This window comes from Arachis hypogaea, chromosome 6 (genome assembly GCF_003086295.3).
Source record: "Arachis hypogaea cultivar Tifrunner chromosome 6, arahy.Tifrunner.gnm2.J5K5, whole genome shotgun sequence".
In the NCBI taxonomy this organism is placed as follows: Eukaryota; Viridiplantae; Streptophyta; class Magnoliopsida; order Fabales; family Fabaceae; genus Arachis; species Arachis hypogaea.
In genome coordinates, this window is record NC_092041.1 from 115225796 (window position 1) to 115243163 (window position 17368).

The following is a 17368-nucleotide window of genomic DNA, read 5'->3' on the forward strand; positions in this document are numbered from 1 at the left end:
TTGAGTACTGAAATTTTAGTACCAGTCTTAGGCTAACAAATATGATAATGAGTTTCAGTATTTCAGTTTCTGTTTCAATATCTCAAAACAAACGCTACCTAAATGACATGTTTAAAAATAAATTATTTTTATTCATATGTTAATACACGATTAAATGATTGTAAATTTTTTTATAATGTTATTGCATGAAATTAAATCCTATTTTTTTATAGGCATTATATGAATAAGAAATATCCCTTAAGTACTATTGTTATATGAGCATTACAACCAATGGAAGATAGAAATCCCCTTTTATTGCATAGACTATTGTTAGATTAGTGGATGAGAAAGATATATTATTTAGTGGCATTTATTTAAAAGAAAATGAATTTATTTTCAAGAATCGTCCATGAAAATACATTATTTCAGTATTTATTTTAAATCCAAAATTTTATTTCTAGGAATGAAAACATATTATTTCAGTATTTATTTTAAATTTAAATTTTTTTCTCATTTTAAAAGTTGAATATTTAATATTTCTTTGTTAAGAATAAATTAGTATATAAAATTATGATTATATTTCTCAATTATTATATTTCTTGTCCGAGACCTCTTTTTTTTATTTATATTAATGGTATTTTGAAAATAAAAATATATTTTTAGCAATATATATAATAAAACAAATATATTTATAATTTATTCTTGAGAATATTAAAAACAATTCCCATTAATTTATCGTATTAAAAAACAAGTTTTAATAAAGTAAAAATATGTTTCTATAATTCTTGGTATTTTGGAATATATCACAAGATTTAGAAACTCTTAATTAAATTTTGATTTCAAGAAATTTACAAAAAACTTGTAAAGCAAACAACAAATTCTTAAAAAATTGTTAAATAGTATCTGGTAGTGGATTAATCACCGACATTTGTCATGTCAGTGTTTTTTAAAAACTAGTTACCTAACCGTCATATATTTATTTTGATTTAACTATTTTTTGATAATTTATTTATTACTCGTTTTTTCCGAAAGTATTTTTGGTAGTAAAATAAATTTTTGGATACTATTTTTACACCCATAATTATAAAGTGGCCAGAGGGGTTGCCGGGAAAATTGATGGCCAGCCTTGGCACCTCTGGTCGCCTCACAGGTTCAGCAACGACATGCGACATCGTTGAGGTAGGGGATTTGTTTCTACCCATTTACACTATATATATAATTTTTTGGTATGAGTATAATAATAATAATATAAATCTAGTAAGAGTACCCAAAAATAAATTAAGGACAATATCATTATCTCAGTAATAATAAAATTTTTGAACAGATATAATTTTTTTCGTCAAAAAACAAAGAAATAGTTCAGCAAAATACACCTCTGAAAAATATTCTCTATTTCTTCCTTAGTAATCTTAGAACCATTTCATCTAGCAAGAAATGCAACTTGGATCAGGTGCAGGTCCTTTCTTCTCAGCTCGCAGGGACATCGATTTCAACCTTCATTATTTAACCAAGGAGAACAACTTCAACTTATCAGATTGGATATTTGATAACTTTTGCTTGTTGTGAACTGTTATATTATTAAATTGGCCATGGAGATGGTAGTCATGTTATTCATTTTAATTTCTAATGTAGTAAAAAGATGCTACATTAACTCATATCGTAATACTTACATAATGCATACTACAAACAGTACAAGCTTACATTAAACAAACAAAAAAATGAAAAAAAACCCAAAATGTTAACAGATCTAAATCTTGGAGCATCGACCTTCCCTCAAATTACCTGAACTGAGAAAACCTAGCTCTTAAATCTTGAAAGCATCTTGATTCTTTTTTCCCCAAAATTTTTTTACCGATACTCGCTATCTTGCAGCAGGAGGAGCTCTGTAATAAGCTGGAACAGTTGCAGGGAAGAACATTTGGCGAACTCCTTCTGCCTTAATTATAGGAAAGATGATTCCAGATGCACTCTACCAAAAGATGAATTTGCATTAAATAAGTTGATTTTTGTGTGATTTAGTTAAATGCATAAAAGACATTTGACAACAGAGAATAGCCAAAAATATATTTTTGATCTCTTATCTTTCCTCTTTAATTTAAACCCCCAATCTTTATACTCTGAGACGGTTTGAATCGTTTCTAATTTGGTCTCTTGCACTTTTTTTCTCAGTTTAACCCTTTGCCTTAAAGTCATTTTAAATTTCATTCTACATGTGAACCATGTCAGTATTTTGTTATTATTTGACCGAGAGAACAAATTGGAAACGATTTGAAACATAAAGAAACAAACTAATTGAAAATGATTTGAAATATAAAGATCGAATGAGAAATCAAATGAAAAATATATGGGACCAAATTACCTAATCTTCCTAGAACATATTCGACAGAATACTTACAGAGATTAACCGAGCTCCAATCCATATCTTCTTGGGCGAGGGAAAGGGAAATATTAAGCGGCCAACACCATACACTGCAACAGCAAAGAAATGAGCCACCAAGCTCAAAGGACGAGGGTTTAGTCCTGAGAGTAATGAGATTGGTCCCTGGGAACATAGGCCTCCAAGGCTCAGATAATCAAAGCAAGCTTGGCGCATTTCCTTCCTTGCTTGATCTGGAGATGCAGAGAAGACCTTGTACAAGGCACCTGCTAATGTATTTATGGTTGATGCCACAGGCTGCAAATTGAAACACCAAGTTAGTTTACTAAACAGGGTTGAGATTTTTGCATCGAGACACACTACCCCATCTTTAAAACAAAATAAGCAAAACACAGATAGATTACTAAATGCTATTTGTTTGCATTGAAAAATATTACCTTTCTCAAGGTGTAAAAGGATTCAAGGTATTTGCAGAGTGTGGGTGCGTCATTCAGGTCACTCAGGGGCCTGAGAAGATTTCTCAGCACCACAATGTCTGACAATGCCACGGTCATTCCACCCCCTGTTAGAGGATGCCTCATGTTGAAGGCATCTCCCATCAAAATGGCTCCAGGGGTAGGAAGGGGATCTGCTGGCATGCTTCTATTCGATATTGACCTTATGTTGCCTTTCTCAACTGCAGCTAAAAAGGCATCATGGAGCTCAGCGGGGATCTGCAGTAGTTTTCAATAGATCATCATCTAACATATCAATACCCTCGTGTGTAAACAAAATTCTCTCTCAATGCAAGAAGGCTAATCTAATCACATGCCAAGGATTAATAAAAAGTTTGCAGTGTTTGAAGCATACCTGTGGAGCCACCATTGTCTTCAAATACTTCTCCATTTCACCATTTGCGATAGAAGGAACCTTCTGCCCAGGTACATCAACCAAACAACGAACCTCTGTACTACTTATGCGATAGAACAGAATTGGGGAAGGGTCTCCGAGTATGACGTGACCATGATTTTCATATGGAAGTTGGCAATTCTCTAGAATTAAGCCAACGAAGTGAGAGGGAATATCAACCTGCATATAAACCATTATAAAATATTAATATTATTAATATTAATGATAAATAATTCAACAGATTTCTCTTTCTCACAAGAACATAGAAAGGAGATAGCTTCTTAGAATACAGAAAAGGGAGAAGAAATGAATTGACTATAGTAAAGATTTTAATTTATGGTATAAATTTTGTTTATTCCATGGCATGACTCTTCACACAATCAACCTAAAACAAATTCTCAATTCTAACCTTAGGATTACAAAGACAACGGCGCAAGTTTGAGAAGCCGCCATCACAAACAACGGTAAGAGGTGCATGTACTTTCAGCTCCTGACCATCTTTGGTCTTGTACTGAACACCTTTAATTGTCCCCTTTTCTTCAATCAAGGAAGTGACTGACCCTTGCAGCAACCGGACACTGCAGAATGATAAAAACAAACCAGCATGAGAATATTACTTAGCAAGAAAATACCTTCAGCTCTCAGTAGAAGAATGAAACTGAAGAAATAAAAAATTATTTCGTAATAATCAAATACTAGACAGAAGCTAATAGCATGAAACCTTCCAACAAAATCACTTTGGTAATCCACATGATTTAAATAATCTAACCAAAACAAATCAAATGACATCTATCTGAAGTATAGGTAGTTAGGAACCAAGACCAATTTTACAATTACTGCCAAAACAAAAAATCCTAAGTAAAAAGTCATGTGAAGTTGCAACTTGCAACACTCTAAAAAAGTCAATAGTTTATATGACAAGCGAGAACTGGAGGAGGAAAATACATATACAAAGCACAAATTATACATCACAGAAAGGAAGAAATCAATACTTGGGCAGTGTGGCAGCCTTTTCCCGCATCCTCTGAATAAAACGGCCATTGTGAAAGCTTCTACCAGCGATATCTGACTGAAACTTTTCCAAGGGATAAGAGAGGCATGTATTTTTTCCGTCCTTGAAAAGTGCATAACCAAACACTCTCTGAGCATCGATTTCCTCCACACAATCTGCAGTTGAAACACAAGATTTGTTAATCCTTAAGCACGCCTTCCTCTAGTAAACAGAGTTAAATCCACGAATTCTTGTGGTCAGTCAATCTAGAAATAAAAATATAAAACATACGAGGATTGAGTGAATCTAACTTCAAAAGGCAACTCCAGACTAGAGAAGGACTTGGAGTAACCCAATAACAATTATAGTATAGGCTCTAATGCTATATTAGAATTGAGTGAATCTAACTCAGTTCTAAAATCTAGCTCAAGAAATAAGAGTTGTTAGACACTTATAAAGGCTACATATGTCTTATCTCTAGGCAATTTGGAAATCTAATCTAATACGTAAATCTAAAATTGGACATGATACTAGACTTTTCCCCTCAATTCTAATTTTTACGTTTGAAATATTATATAGAAAATAGAATTTTAATTTTAATTCCAAGTACCAATTCTATGATGTTGAAAATTACGCACCTTCAAGTCCCAGCTCAATCAATTTGAGATAGCCGCCAGGTTGTAGCAACTCTCCAACAATTCTGTCAGGCTCACTCAAATCTCTTTCAACTACAAGTACTCGCCGTCCATCCTGTACCACATAGCAGTTATTACTTAGTACTTCAAATTGTGCATGGAAAGGGAGTTCTATTATTTTATATACCTAAAATTAGTTTGGACTTTGCAATGTCAATGCCTTGTTTTTTCCGTCAAAATTTGTCTGACATAGGCTTGTAATTGTGAAATATTTCGTACTAAAAAATAATCAAAGCATTATTGAACTTCTCTGGGTAAGAAACGGCACTCAGAGTTAACAAATTTTTCCCCTAAGCATTATATCAATAATTCGTCAAATTAATCCTGGAAATATTCTTCATAAACTGTTATATGACGAAACTATTGTTGCCATTTAAAAATATATATCACTACTCAAGAACCATTCTATGTCAAAATGCTATATCTCGTCTAATAATATTATAATAGCCATAAATAATTTTTCTTATGCCCGATGATGCAACTTATTACTTCGATAACAGCTAATTTTGTCCTTTAAAAAGAAAACACAAACAACAATAATTTTTCTTATCAGATTTGGCTCCTTTAATCCTTCACCTTCAAATGATAAATTGTGTAACGGTTAATGAGAAAATTAAACAATGCACATTCTTCATTTGTTGCGAATTATCAACGAGGATTTCGTGCAAGCACGAACCACGTGAAAACGCGCAAACGACAAAAACACGCGAATGAAAATTGAAATGAAATTCCTACTCATTCATTTATGCATTTTATATTATTTTTCTCTTTACCTTGCCGAGTGTGTAAGCAAGAGCCGCGCCAGCAACGCCAGCTCCGACGACGATGACGTCAGCATCGTTGCCATCGAGGTTCTTGGATCCACATTCTCCGACGGAAGTTTTCACGTTCCCCGTACGCTGAGCATCGTTCTCCTGCGAAGCACGACGGCGGCGGTTTCCTCCGGCGAAAACTAAGCTGTAGAGCGCGAAGACGCTGAGAACAGAGACAAGGATCCAGCCTAGGACATATGGATCCGCCATTTCAATAGAATGCAATATCACCAGATGAAAAGAATCACGACGGATCGGAGGAGGAGAAGGAGCGAGGAGGTGGAGTTCTCTCTCTCGCTCGCTCCTTCGCTGGCTGTCGCTCTTGTTTCTCTCTCTAGTTTGTTATTGTTTCTCTCTCTTAGCTGGAAAAGGAGCTTGGAACAATGGAACGGTTTAGTAGTGGGTATAATGGGAAACGAAGGGTAAAGAATGAGCGTATTTATAGGAGCATGCTTGCGGTGCTCATTTGAGTATAATGGGTGGTATTGGTTGGCACTTGTCACTGTTACGAACACCAACGCGGAACGCCTATTTTACTTTTACCTTTTTTTGTATTTTCTTTTCAGATAAAGAAAATTGTTTTGCGTAATTTTCGATTATTGACGGAGACTCCTGCCGCTAACGAAAATTGACTCATCGAAAATAGGTTAGTTTCACCTGGCCTATTGTATAATTTGAGGAGATTTTCGAGTGTGTCATGAATATTAGTATTTTAGATAGTGTTTGGTGGAGAGAGTGAAGCGGAGAGACAAAGACTAAGAAATAGAGATTGAAATAAATTTTAATATTTTGTTTGATGTAAAATAGAAGACAAAAATTGAAATAATAATAAAATTCTAATTTAATTTGTATAAAGGATAAAATTGGAATTAATTAATTGAAATGCGGATATTTTAAGTATAAAATATTAAAGTTTCAGTTTTCATCTCTAAAAATTTTAATCCCCTGTGTCTTTATTTTTACTTTAATATTTTTATTCTTTAATTTTAATTAAGTATATAATATTTTATAATAAAAATATTATCTATACACTAAAAAATTATCAAAAATAGTTATTATATATTTGTATATAAATATATATATAATTTAATTTATTTTTAATATATATTTTTTATTTTAATATATATTTTATTTTGATAACTGAATTTAGTAATTAATTTTTGAGTACATCTAATATAGTTAATTTGATGATTAACATTAACGAATAAAATTATTAAATACCGATATTTTTAATGTACTCTTTCTTTAATTTATTGTGGAAGAAGATTATTCGAAGCTTATTATTTTTAAAATTTGAAGTTAATTTTTTCTTTTCTTTTAAAATTTAGCTTAAAAAATTTAAATATTTTAAAAATAGGCTACATGATCCAAATAAGTTTTTTTTTTTTAAATAAAAATCTCAATACATTAAAGTGGAGCAACAAAAAAAATTAGACAGATAAAATAAACTAATTCTTAATTATCTTCGATAATGTTATCAACGACTCAAAAGATTAAATATCACTTCACTCTTTGTAATTTTTAATTGACGTGTTGACTATTTCTACAACACATATTTCTTGATTCTTGAAAATTCTATCATTCCTTTCTAATCAAGTACTCCAAATGATAGCAAAAACCAAACTCACTAATATTCTATTAATTCAATTGCACGATTAACTCCTAAACCACGTAAATTTACCGTCATTTAGTTTTATATCCTATATCCAAATTTTAAAGTCTTCCGCTATCCTAGCACATTTCTTTTCTTCAACTACATAACCTCGTTAAAGTTACCCATGTAGCAAAGAGAAACTCAACCAAGCTTCTCCATCATTGTATGTACACCATACAGCAAGCAAACTGTATAATAAAAATTATTGTTTGTTAATTTTTTTTTTTTCTATACACAATCATCACTCTCCTCTATAACAATTACTCAACCTATTAATTAACTTCTGAAAATACCTGATCCCACAAATTCTCAACCTACTACATCATTATTCCAAATTTACACTACATCAAACTTAGTAATTATTTTCTTCTTTGCCTTTATTAATGTTAACATATTCACTTTATTTTTATGTTTAAATTTTTTTATCATTTTTTATTTTTTAACGTCCCTCAACCCTTCACATTCCATGAATTAAAAATCACTCTCTAAATAAATTACTTAGAGCGACATCTTTTATGTAATAAATAATACTTTTTAATATTTAAGGTAAATTTTATTGCATTATCTAATATTATAAAGAGAATCTCATTTTAGATAAAATAAATATATAAGCTAGTTAAAAAATATTTGTGTAAGTAATTTTATTATATATGATATGATACAATAACTTTATTTAATATCTAAAAATATTCTAATAGTTTATGAGTTTTAATTAAAGAATTTTTTTAAAAAGAAGGTTAATATTTTAATAAATCATGATTGTATGTATTATTTTAAATAAAAATATTAGGCTTGGAAAATACAATGATCTTTAAACTGTAAAATAAAATTAAATGGAAATTTTTGTATGATAGATGTTGATACTAAATAGATTTCATTGATTCAATAATTGGTTTTTACTGATTTTTATTTTGTACTTATAAAATATTAATATTTTAGATTTTTTAAATTAATTAGGAGTTTTTAATTACTGCACAAAGTAAAGCAAAATATAACTATTTAGGGGATACAAATTTATAGAAGGTGTCTGACTACCTTTTCTTTATAGATAATTCTTTTTTGTTTTGTAAAGCATCAACAGAAATATGTGTTTTTATATTATTATGATTTTACTATGATCTACGACTATAAGATATTTAGTGGTGAAAAAGTCAATTTAAACAAATTTACAATTTTTTTCAGCCATAACATCTCTCTTCATATCAAACAACAACTAGAGACTCTGAATATTAGACACATACGAGCTCATGATAAATATCTAGGCCTCCCTTTAATTGGGCAGAGGTCTAAAAAAATTGTTTTTGGAGTTATAAAAATAAAGTTCAAAAGAATATTCAATTTTAAAAGAGAAATCTATGGTGAACAGGTGAAAAATATGTTTTGATTAAAATGATTGCAGAAGCAATTCTTGTGTACACTATATTTTATTTTAAGCTACCTAACTCACTATTGCATAAGATTTACAGGATATTAACATAATTTTGGTAGGATCAGAGAGAGCAGAAAAAAAAAATATCATAGATTAATTGGAACAAAATGACATGACCTACGAGAAAAAGTGAATTAAGTTTTAAGATTTTGTGTGCACAAAATCTAAACCTGCTTGAAAAACAATTTTTTAATTCTCTCATTTTTTTTTTACTTGACGAAATAAAGTGTAATTTTTTATTATATATTTTATTGGTGAAAAAATAATTATAAAAAATTAAAAATCATATTTTATATTTTTAATTAAAAAAATAAAAAAAATCATTTCACAAAAAATATTAGGTAAAATTTCATATATTATCCTAAATTTCTAAGTACCTGATAAGTCATAACCCACATTTACATAATTTCTTATTGAATAATCAATTAGCGTTTGCTTTTATTTTTTAGGAAAAGTATAGGTAACCAATAATATTTTTAAACAATGTGTAAATAAAGTGAATTAATAGAGTTAAAAGAATAAATTTAATTAATAACATTAAATTAGGGTGTAATGTATTTTATTTAATTAGTGATTATTCATGTTGTTTAAGATAGTCATTGTTTACCTAGCTAACATTTCTCTATTTTTTATTCTCATTCTAATTTATGTCTGAGTCAAATAAGTTTTGTTGTTGATAGTTACCACAATATAATATGCAAATATTAAACCAACTTTATTATTTTCGTTTTTCGTTTTTCGTTTTTCATTCTCTTTTTCTCATATTATTGCCATAAAAAATTTGTATTTGACATTTGTATTTATTAACCATTCATTTATATAAAAAAAAATTCAGCTTCCTAATTTTTTTTATTTATTATTGTTATATATATATGACTCAATTTTTCCCATCAAATAATAGGCTTATGACCTAGTGGTGACGCTTTCATCGGATACACCCTTATCTATGATTTATATATAAGCAAATCGGTTATGTTAGAAATAAGAAACTAAACTGCAAAAAGATTTGTGTATTACTGAGTGTATTCAAGTCGTCTATTTAAATTGTCTAGAATTATACAACATAAAAGGGTATTTATAGGTACTAAGAGAATCATAATAATAAATACGTAATCTCCTATAATAAATATTCAGATATACTAAATAATTCTAATTGATCCTAATTGATCATAATTATATTCTAACATCCCCCTCAAACTCAAGTGACAACTTGAGTTTGAAACTTATTTAAAACAACGAAATAAAGAGAAAAAAACACTACATAAACTGATAAAACGGGTGCATATGGAATTGGCGGAAGAAAGCGCAGATGGAACTGTTGCTTGTCTGAAGGAAGCGCTGACGGAACTGCCGCTGTCTGAAGGAAGTATAGACGAAACTGCCGGAAAGAAACACAGACGAAACTGCCACGAGAAAACGCAGACGGAACTGCAACGAGAGAACACAAACGGAACTGCCACGAGAGAACGTAGATGAAACTGCCACGAGAGAATGCAGATGGAACTGCCACGAGAGAACGCAGACGGAACTGCCACGAGAGAACGTAGACGGAACTATCCTCTTCAAGGAGGATACCATAGGTCTGATACCATGTTAAAAAACAAGAGATTAAACTAGACGTAATCTTATTTCTAATATGTTACTTAACAAGAGAGTATGCTGATAGTTAGTTAGAGAAAACTGATTAGAGTAGTTAGATATTTATGCTAATCAGTAGTTAACCAGCTGTGTATAAATATAGGAAGATCAGTTATGTAAATGTGTGATTCATCATTTTAATACAAGTTCACATTTCCACTCAATCTTCTCTCTGGTTTTCATATCATCTGCATTCTTTTCCCGTTCTCATGCGCAACCTTTAACATGGTGCGGTGAGCAATTGAAGAGAGAGTGGCTTGATCTTCGATTCACGAGCATCAATCGTGGTTGGAGAGAGATGATGGATCCAGGTTCCTCTTCAAGACTAATTTCTCTTAGTTCAAGTTCTCTTCGAGCGTTCTGATTTCTTTTTTCCAAGATTCTTCGATTTTCGATCTCATCTCTTTCTGCAATTTCTTCTTTGATCTCCAATTTCTCCTTCTCCTACAACTTCTTGTCCTCTTTTAAACTCACACCGCAGAGCTTGATGAGAGCCTAATTACTTCATAGTTCGACGAGTCATATCGAAGCGATTAGGTGTTCCGATCAACGAGATTGAAAGAGGAAGGTTCAGATCTGTACACCAGATCCACAGTTCCGTCGTTATGAGCTCCGATTCAAGTTCTAGTGGAGTGCAATTTCCCGCCATGGACGCAACTCAGTTTGCTGCATTCTTTAATCAAATCGCCGCGATCCAATCACACATCAGCAAAAGCGCGAATCCGAGTCAGGATCCTACAAATCCGTACTTCATTCTCCCTTCTGAGAGTCAAGGTATACCTCTCACTTTTGTTGTTCTGACTGGATCAAACTATGGAGCCTGGAGTAGAGCTATGCTGTTAGCTCTCAAGTCGAAAAATAAGCTGAAATTCATAGATGGTAGTATTGAAAAATCGGATAGCTCAGATCCATTGTTTGAGGCGTGGGAGAGGTGCAACACATATGTCGTTGGTTGGATTAACCTCTCACTAAGCCCAGATATCTACCAAAGTGTCTTGTGGAACAATTTAGCCTATGAGATATGGGATGAGCTAAAGCATAGATATTATCAGGGGGACAAATTTTGAGTGGCTGAATTATATGAGGAAGTGTATGCACTCAGACAAGGAGACATGAATGTGACGAGTTACTATACCAAGCTCAAGTCAATTTGGGAAGAAATCGACAATTTCATAATCTTGCCACAATGTAACTGTGATAAAAGGTGTTCGTGCGCCTTATCTATAATTAGGAAGCAAAGAGAGGAAGATAAGGTGACAAAGTTTCTTCGAGGTTTAAATGAACAACACTCCACTATTCGATCACAAATAATGCTCATGGATAGTTTACCAAATATGAATGCGGTCTTTGCTATGATCACGCAGCAAGAATGACAGTTTCTCAGTCCTGACTCTACCTCGGACATTAAGGTTTTGACTAGCTCTGCTCATCCCTTTAACACTGCGTCGCCTTCACTAGGTAGAGGGAGAGGGAGAGGCAGAGGAGGTAGATTTCAGCCTGGGAGAGGACAAGGTGGCAGAAGTAGGCTGCAGTGCACTTTTTACAACAAGACTGGACATAGTGTTGATACCTGTTACAAGAAACACGGGTTCCCCCCAACTTTAGACAACGATATGAATATTCCAACTCTCAAAACACTGCCACACCAGTCCTCAATTGCATGTCAGCAAATGCAGGTACTAAGGGTATTAATGATGAGCTCAGTACCAATCAAGGCCAATTGGAAGCGAGTGAAATCACAGGGGTTGGATTCACTCCAGATCAAAGGGAAGCCCTACTAGCTCTACTTAGCAAGCAAGAGGTCAAGCATCTCCAAAGTGTCAGCCAGATTACAACACAACCTCAACCATCACCTCATCAAGGTAGAATGGTTCATCTTTTGCATTTCAATTCTCACATACATGCTCTAGATGTATGCATTCAAAAGCATAAACCCTGGGTAATAGACATTGGTGCCACGGACCATGTCTCATATAACATCAAAGATTTCAAAGATTTTCGAAAAATTGAACCAATAATTGTTAGATTACCCAATGGTGCCCACACTACCAGCTGCATCATGGGCACAATTGTGTTTTCTGGCACATTATTTCTCGCAAATGCATTATACATCCCTTCATTCAATTTTAAACTAATCTCAGTCTCAAAACTGACATCATCATTGCATTGCAAAATGAGTTTTACCGATGAAATGTGTGAGATACAAGATCGACACACTTTAAAGATGATTGGTGCAGCTAGAAATATTGATGGTCTATACATTTTGCACCACGAGGTTCAAGGACCAACACATGCATCACACATTACTGCACTCATCCCTCATACATCTCAAAAAAATTTGTGGTATGATAGACTAGGACATCCATCTAATAATAGGTTAGCAACACTGAAACAACAGTTTGAATTTGTAGATTGTTCAATAAGCAAGGAGCCGTGTAATTCTTGTCATCTTGGCAAGCAAAAGCGGTTAGCATTTTCTCATAGTGTTTCTGTCGCTGAAAATGTACTTGAGTTGATTCATTTGGATATTTGGGCCCGATCTCCATTCCTTCATTTTCTGGTCACAAATATTTTTTGTCAGTTGTGGATGATAAATCTAGATTTACATGGATTTTTCTTATGAAAACCAAGGCTGAAACAGCTCAATTGGTGAAGAATTTTATTAATTTTGTCAAAACTCAGTTCAATACAATGGTGAAAATAATCAGGTCTGATAATGGTGCTGAATTTTCAATGCCTTTATTTTATAACAATTTTGGAATTTTGCACCAATGATCTTGTGTTGAGAGTTGAGACACCACAGCAGAACGGAATCGTTGAGCGAAAGCATCAACACATTCTGACTGTGGCTCGCACCATTATGATTCATTCTCACTTGCCCAAAATCTTTTGGAGCTATGGTGTTGAACATGCGGTCTATTTGATTAACAGGTTGCCCTCACCATTCTTGACCAACCGAACACCCTATCAGGTTTTATACAATGCTCCACCAAATCTACTTCATCTTCGAGTGTTTGGTTGTCTTGCTTATGCTAATACTATTATGCGTAACAGAACCAAACTTGATCCAAGAGCAAGGAAATGTCTGCATCTTGGATTCAGGGAGGGTGTTAAGGGCGATCTGTTATTTGACTTACAAACCAAAGCATTATTCACTTCTAGAGATGTTCAATTTTATGAAGATTTGTTTCCATACTCTGAGGTTGAGGCTCAAAATGAAAATGCTAATACTCAATCTGAAAATACTAACACCAATTTTACAAATGAAAAATTTTTAGCTGACCAATTGTATATCACAAATCCAAACAATAATGCACATACACTCAATCAGGATCACATGATTCAGAATCATATTCAACATTCAACTCCTATGCATTCTAGTATTCATTTAGATAGTCTAGACAAAGATAACATCTCACTTTCGATGCCCCATGATAGTCCCATGCATCATTTGGAAGCTTTTGACAATCCTGACCATACATCACACACAAATATAGACACTAGTCCTAGATTAGATACACAGGTGCATGATTCACCTAGTCTCCCTACTCATGTTATGCTGAGAAGATCCACAAGAATTTCAAAACCGCCAGCTTACTTGAAAGATTACAAATGTATGACAGCCATCAATGAAAATTCAAAAACCATGTGAAACCTTCAAAGATATCCTATCTTATATTTTTTATCTTATCATTCTATTTTTCCTATGCATCTTGCATACTCATTAGCTATTCAAAGCATCGAGCCTAAGCGCTATGAAGAGGCGATATCTCAAGCTTGCTGGCAAGAAGCTATTAAGGCTGAACTGACTGCTCTGGATGAAAATAAAACCTGGAAGTTGACCTCACTCCCACCTGGCAAGAAGGCAATAGGATGTAAGTGGGTATTCAAGGTCAAGTATCATCCAGATGGTAGCGTGGAACGTCATAAAGCTCGCCTCATTGCAAAGGGATTCATGCAGGTTCCTGGAGTTGATTACAAGGATACCTTTAGCCCAGTTGTTAAATTGGGAACATTGCGAGTGGTTTTGGCTCTTGCTGCTGTGAAAGGCTGGCACTTGAAACAAATTGATGTTAACACTGCGTTTCTGCATGGTGACTTGGATGAAGAAGTTTACATGAAGGTGCCAGAAGGACTTCATGCAAAGCCAGGGCAAGTGTGAAAACTTGAGAAGTCACTATATGGATTGAAACAAGCTAGTAGATAATGGAATTCAAAACTCAAATATGTTCTTGTGGAGCTGGGTTTCAAGCAGTGCAAACCAGATTATAGTTTGTTCACAAAATCAACTCCAAAAGGATTTACAGCAATCTTAGTTTACGTTGATGATTTGGTTTTGGCAGGTGATGATCTTAGTGAGATTGAAAATGTGAAAAAGATACTTAATGATAGATTTCAGATCAAAGATATTGGGGACCTCAAATATTTTCTTGGCTTAGAAGTGGCTAGGTCACAGAAAGGAATTGCTTTGTCTCAACAAAAATATGTGCTGGATTTGCTTAAAGAAACAGGTTTTGAGGGATGCAAGCCTGCCCCAACACCAATGGATTATGGTGCAAAGCTTAGTAAGAGTGATGGGGAGCTGCTGTCTGATTCTACTCCATACCGAAGAATCATTGAGAAGTTGCTATATCTTTCGAACACTAGGCCGGATATAAGTTTCGCTATAAGGAAGTTGAGTCAATTTTTGGATTGTCCTACCATAGCGCATTTGCGAGCTGCTCATCGAATATTGAGGTACGTGAAAGGATCCCCAGCTGCTGGCCTTTTCTTCTCAGCCAAATCAGACTTGAATCTCACAGGCTTCTCAGACTCGAACTGGGCAGGGTATCCTGACTCCAGGAGGTCGATCTCAGCCTATTGCTTTTACCTTGGATCATCTCTTGTTAGTTGGAAGAGCAAGAAGCAACTTACAGTCGCTGCTTCCTCCTCCGAAGCAGAATATAGGGCGTTGGCGCTTGCAACTAGGGTGGTCCAATGGTTGAGTTATGTTCTTCAGGAACTTGGCGCACCACTTCAGAAGGCAACGAACATTTACTGTGATAGCAAGTCTGTTGTGTATATAGCCACTAATCCAGTCTTCCATGAGCGGACAGAGCATATCGAAGCGGATTGCCACATTCCGCGATAAACTACAAGAAGGCGTGATTACTCTGCTACCTATCTCTACACATGAGCAGGTTGCAGACATTTTGACTAAGCCACTAGCACCAGGTCCTTTCCATTACATCCATAGTAAGCTTGGGCTGCTGAACATCTTCGCGGTCAGCACTCCAAGCTTAAGGGAGGGTGTTACTTAACAAGAGAGTCTGCTGATAGTTAGTTAGAGAAAACTGATTAGAGTAGTTAGATATTTATGCTAATCAGTAGTTAGCCAGCTGTGTATAAATATAAGAAGATCAGTTATGTAAATGTGTGATTCATCATTTTAATACAAGTTTACATTTCCACTCATTTTTCTCTCTGATTTTCCTATCCTCTGCATTTTTTTTCCGTTCTCATTCTTATAGCCTTAATTTGATTAGGTCATTCTTAAAGAAATTCGCCTCTAATCAAAGTCCTAATACTTAAACTCGAGATATCAAATATGTTTAGTCGCCTTTAATTTTTGTTTTTTTTTGTGACTGAAATAAACTAAACAAAGAAAAACAAAACAAACAAAACAAGGAACTGTTTAAATAGAGGGACAGTCCCGTTTAAGACTACTCTTAAACTCCTCCCAAGGTGAAAGAAGCTCCACATGTGAAAGTTGTAACTTCATCGCCATCTTTGCCATAGTATCTGCCACTGTGTTTGCATCTCTCATAATCAAACGAAAGTCAACACGCCAATTCCAATGCATGATATCTCTTATTTTGAGTACCAATGGATCAATAAACCTAAAACCATCTTGAATAACAAGATTAAATGCTTCCACACAATCCGTCTCACAAATAACATCTCGTTGACCCACATCTCAAGCTAAGAGATATCCTCTCCAAATGGCAAACAATTCTCCTTGAAGAATACTATTACTCTCAATCATTCCCAAACACCCCCTTTGCCAACTCCCATTACAATCTCTAATAACACAAGCAAAACCAACACTATCACCCGAACCAAAATAACTAGCATCACAATTAATCTTAAAAGTACCAATGGATAGGGGATTCCAAAAACCATTTAGAGTAGAGGGAAGGGACATACGTTGTAATTCAAAAATATTCCTAAGCTCTTTTTCTGAAGTTAATGCCAGACAAATCACTTTTTTCCGGAGGCCAAGTTTCATGAGGATTAAAGATGTCATTATTCCTTCCTCTTCATATCCACCAAAGTCCCGAAAAGAACTTGAACGGATGCTCTCTGCTATGATACAAGAACCATGCAGTTCTTCAAATCCAAAGGATGACAAGAAATATCCAACCTATGCCAAACAAGCTGGGCTTTTGGACAATCCCGAATACAATGTAAAACCGATTCCTGGCTAGAAAGACATCTTGGACACCTATCCGATGACGACATCCCTCTTCTAAAGCGAAAACTTGCAGTAGGAAGAGCCTCCTTAAGACACAACCAAGCCAAAAATTTATACTTTTCCGGAACAAGCTGACGCCAAAGCCAAAGCCAATTCTCCCGCTCCTCCCAACCAAATAGCTGCTTACACAACCACAAGTAACCATTGCGTGAGTCATAGACTTTGGCAGCAGACCCACACCAATACCAACCCACTTCCGGACATACTTGTTCATCTGGATTGTAAGAGAGAATATTACGCCTTTAATTTTTGTTTGGCCCTACATAAATGCTTCACCATTTAAATTAAATGATTAAATTATGCCAATAACTTTATTCATATCAAGGTGACAAATGTTTTAATTTATGCTATATAGATAACTAGATATATTACAAAAAATTTAACCAATTTA

At 34.0% G+C, this 17368-nt stretch overlaps 1 protein-coding gene across 2 annotated transcripts; it reads right to left on the reverse strand.

Moving 5' to 3' along the window:
* Positions 1 to 1253: 1253 nt before the first annotated feature.
* Positions 1254 to 6249, reverse strand: LOC112756004 (squalene monooxygenase SE1). 2 transcript variants are annotated; one of them, XR_003179115.3, is made up of 9 exons: positions 5704 to 6249; positions 4874 to 4985; positions 4237 to 4411; positions 3654 to 3822; positions 3206 to 3424; positions 2794 to 3069; positions 2375 to 2653; positions 1762 to 1948; positions 1254 to 1473 (listed from the first exon to the last, which is right to left on the reverse strand). XR_003179115.3 is itself a non-coding variant. In XM_025804387.3 (8 exons), the coding sequence occupies exons 1-8, from the start codon at positions 5950 to 5952 to the stop codon at positions 1841 to 1843; spliced, it is 1587 nt and encodes a 528-aa protein (XP_025660172.1). In that variant the 5' UTR covers positions 5953 to 6249; the 3' UTR covers positions 1576 to 1840. The 2 variants fall into 2 exon arrangements, 1 of the variants encoding a protein (XP_025660172.1); XM_025804387.3 differs by lacking the exon at positions 1254 to 1473 and having other exon boundaries at positions 1576 to 1948.
* Positions 6250 to 17368: the final 11119 nt, after the last annotated feature.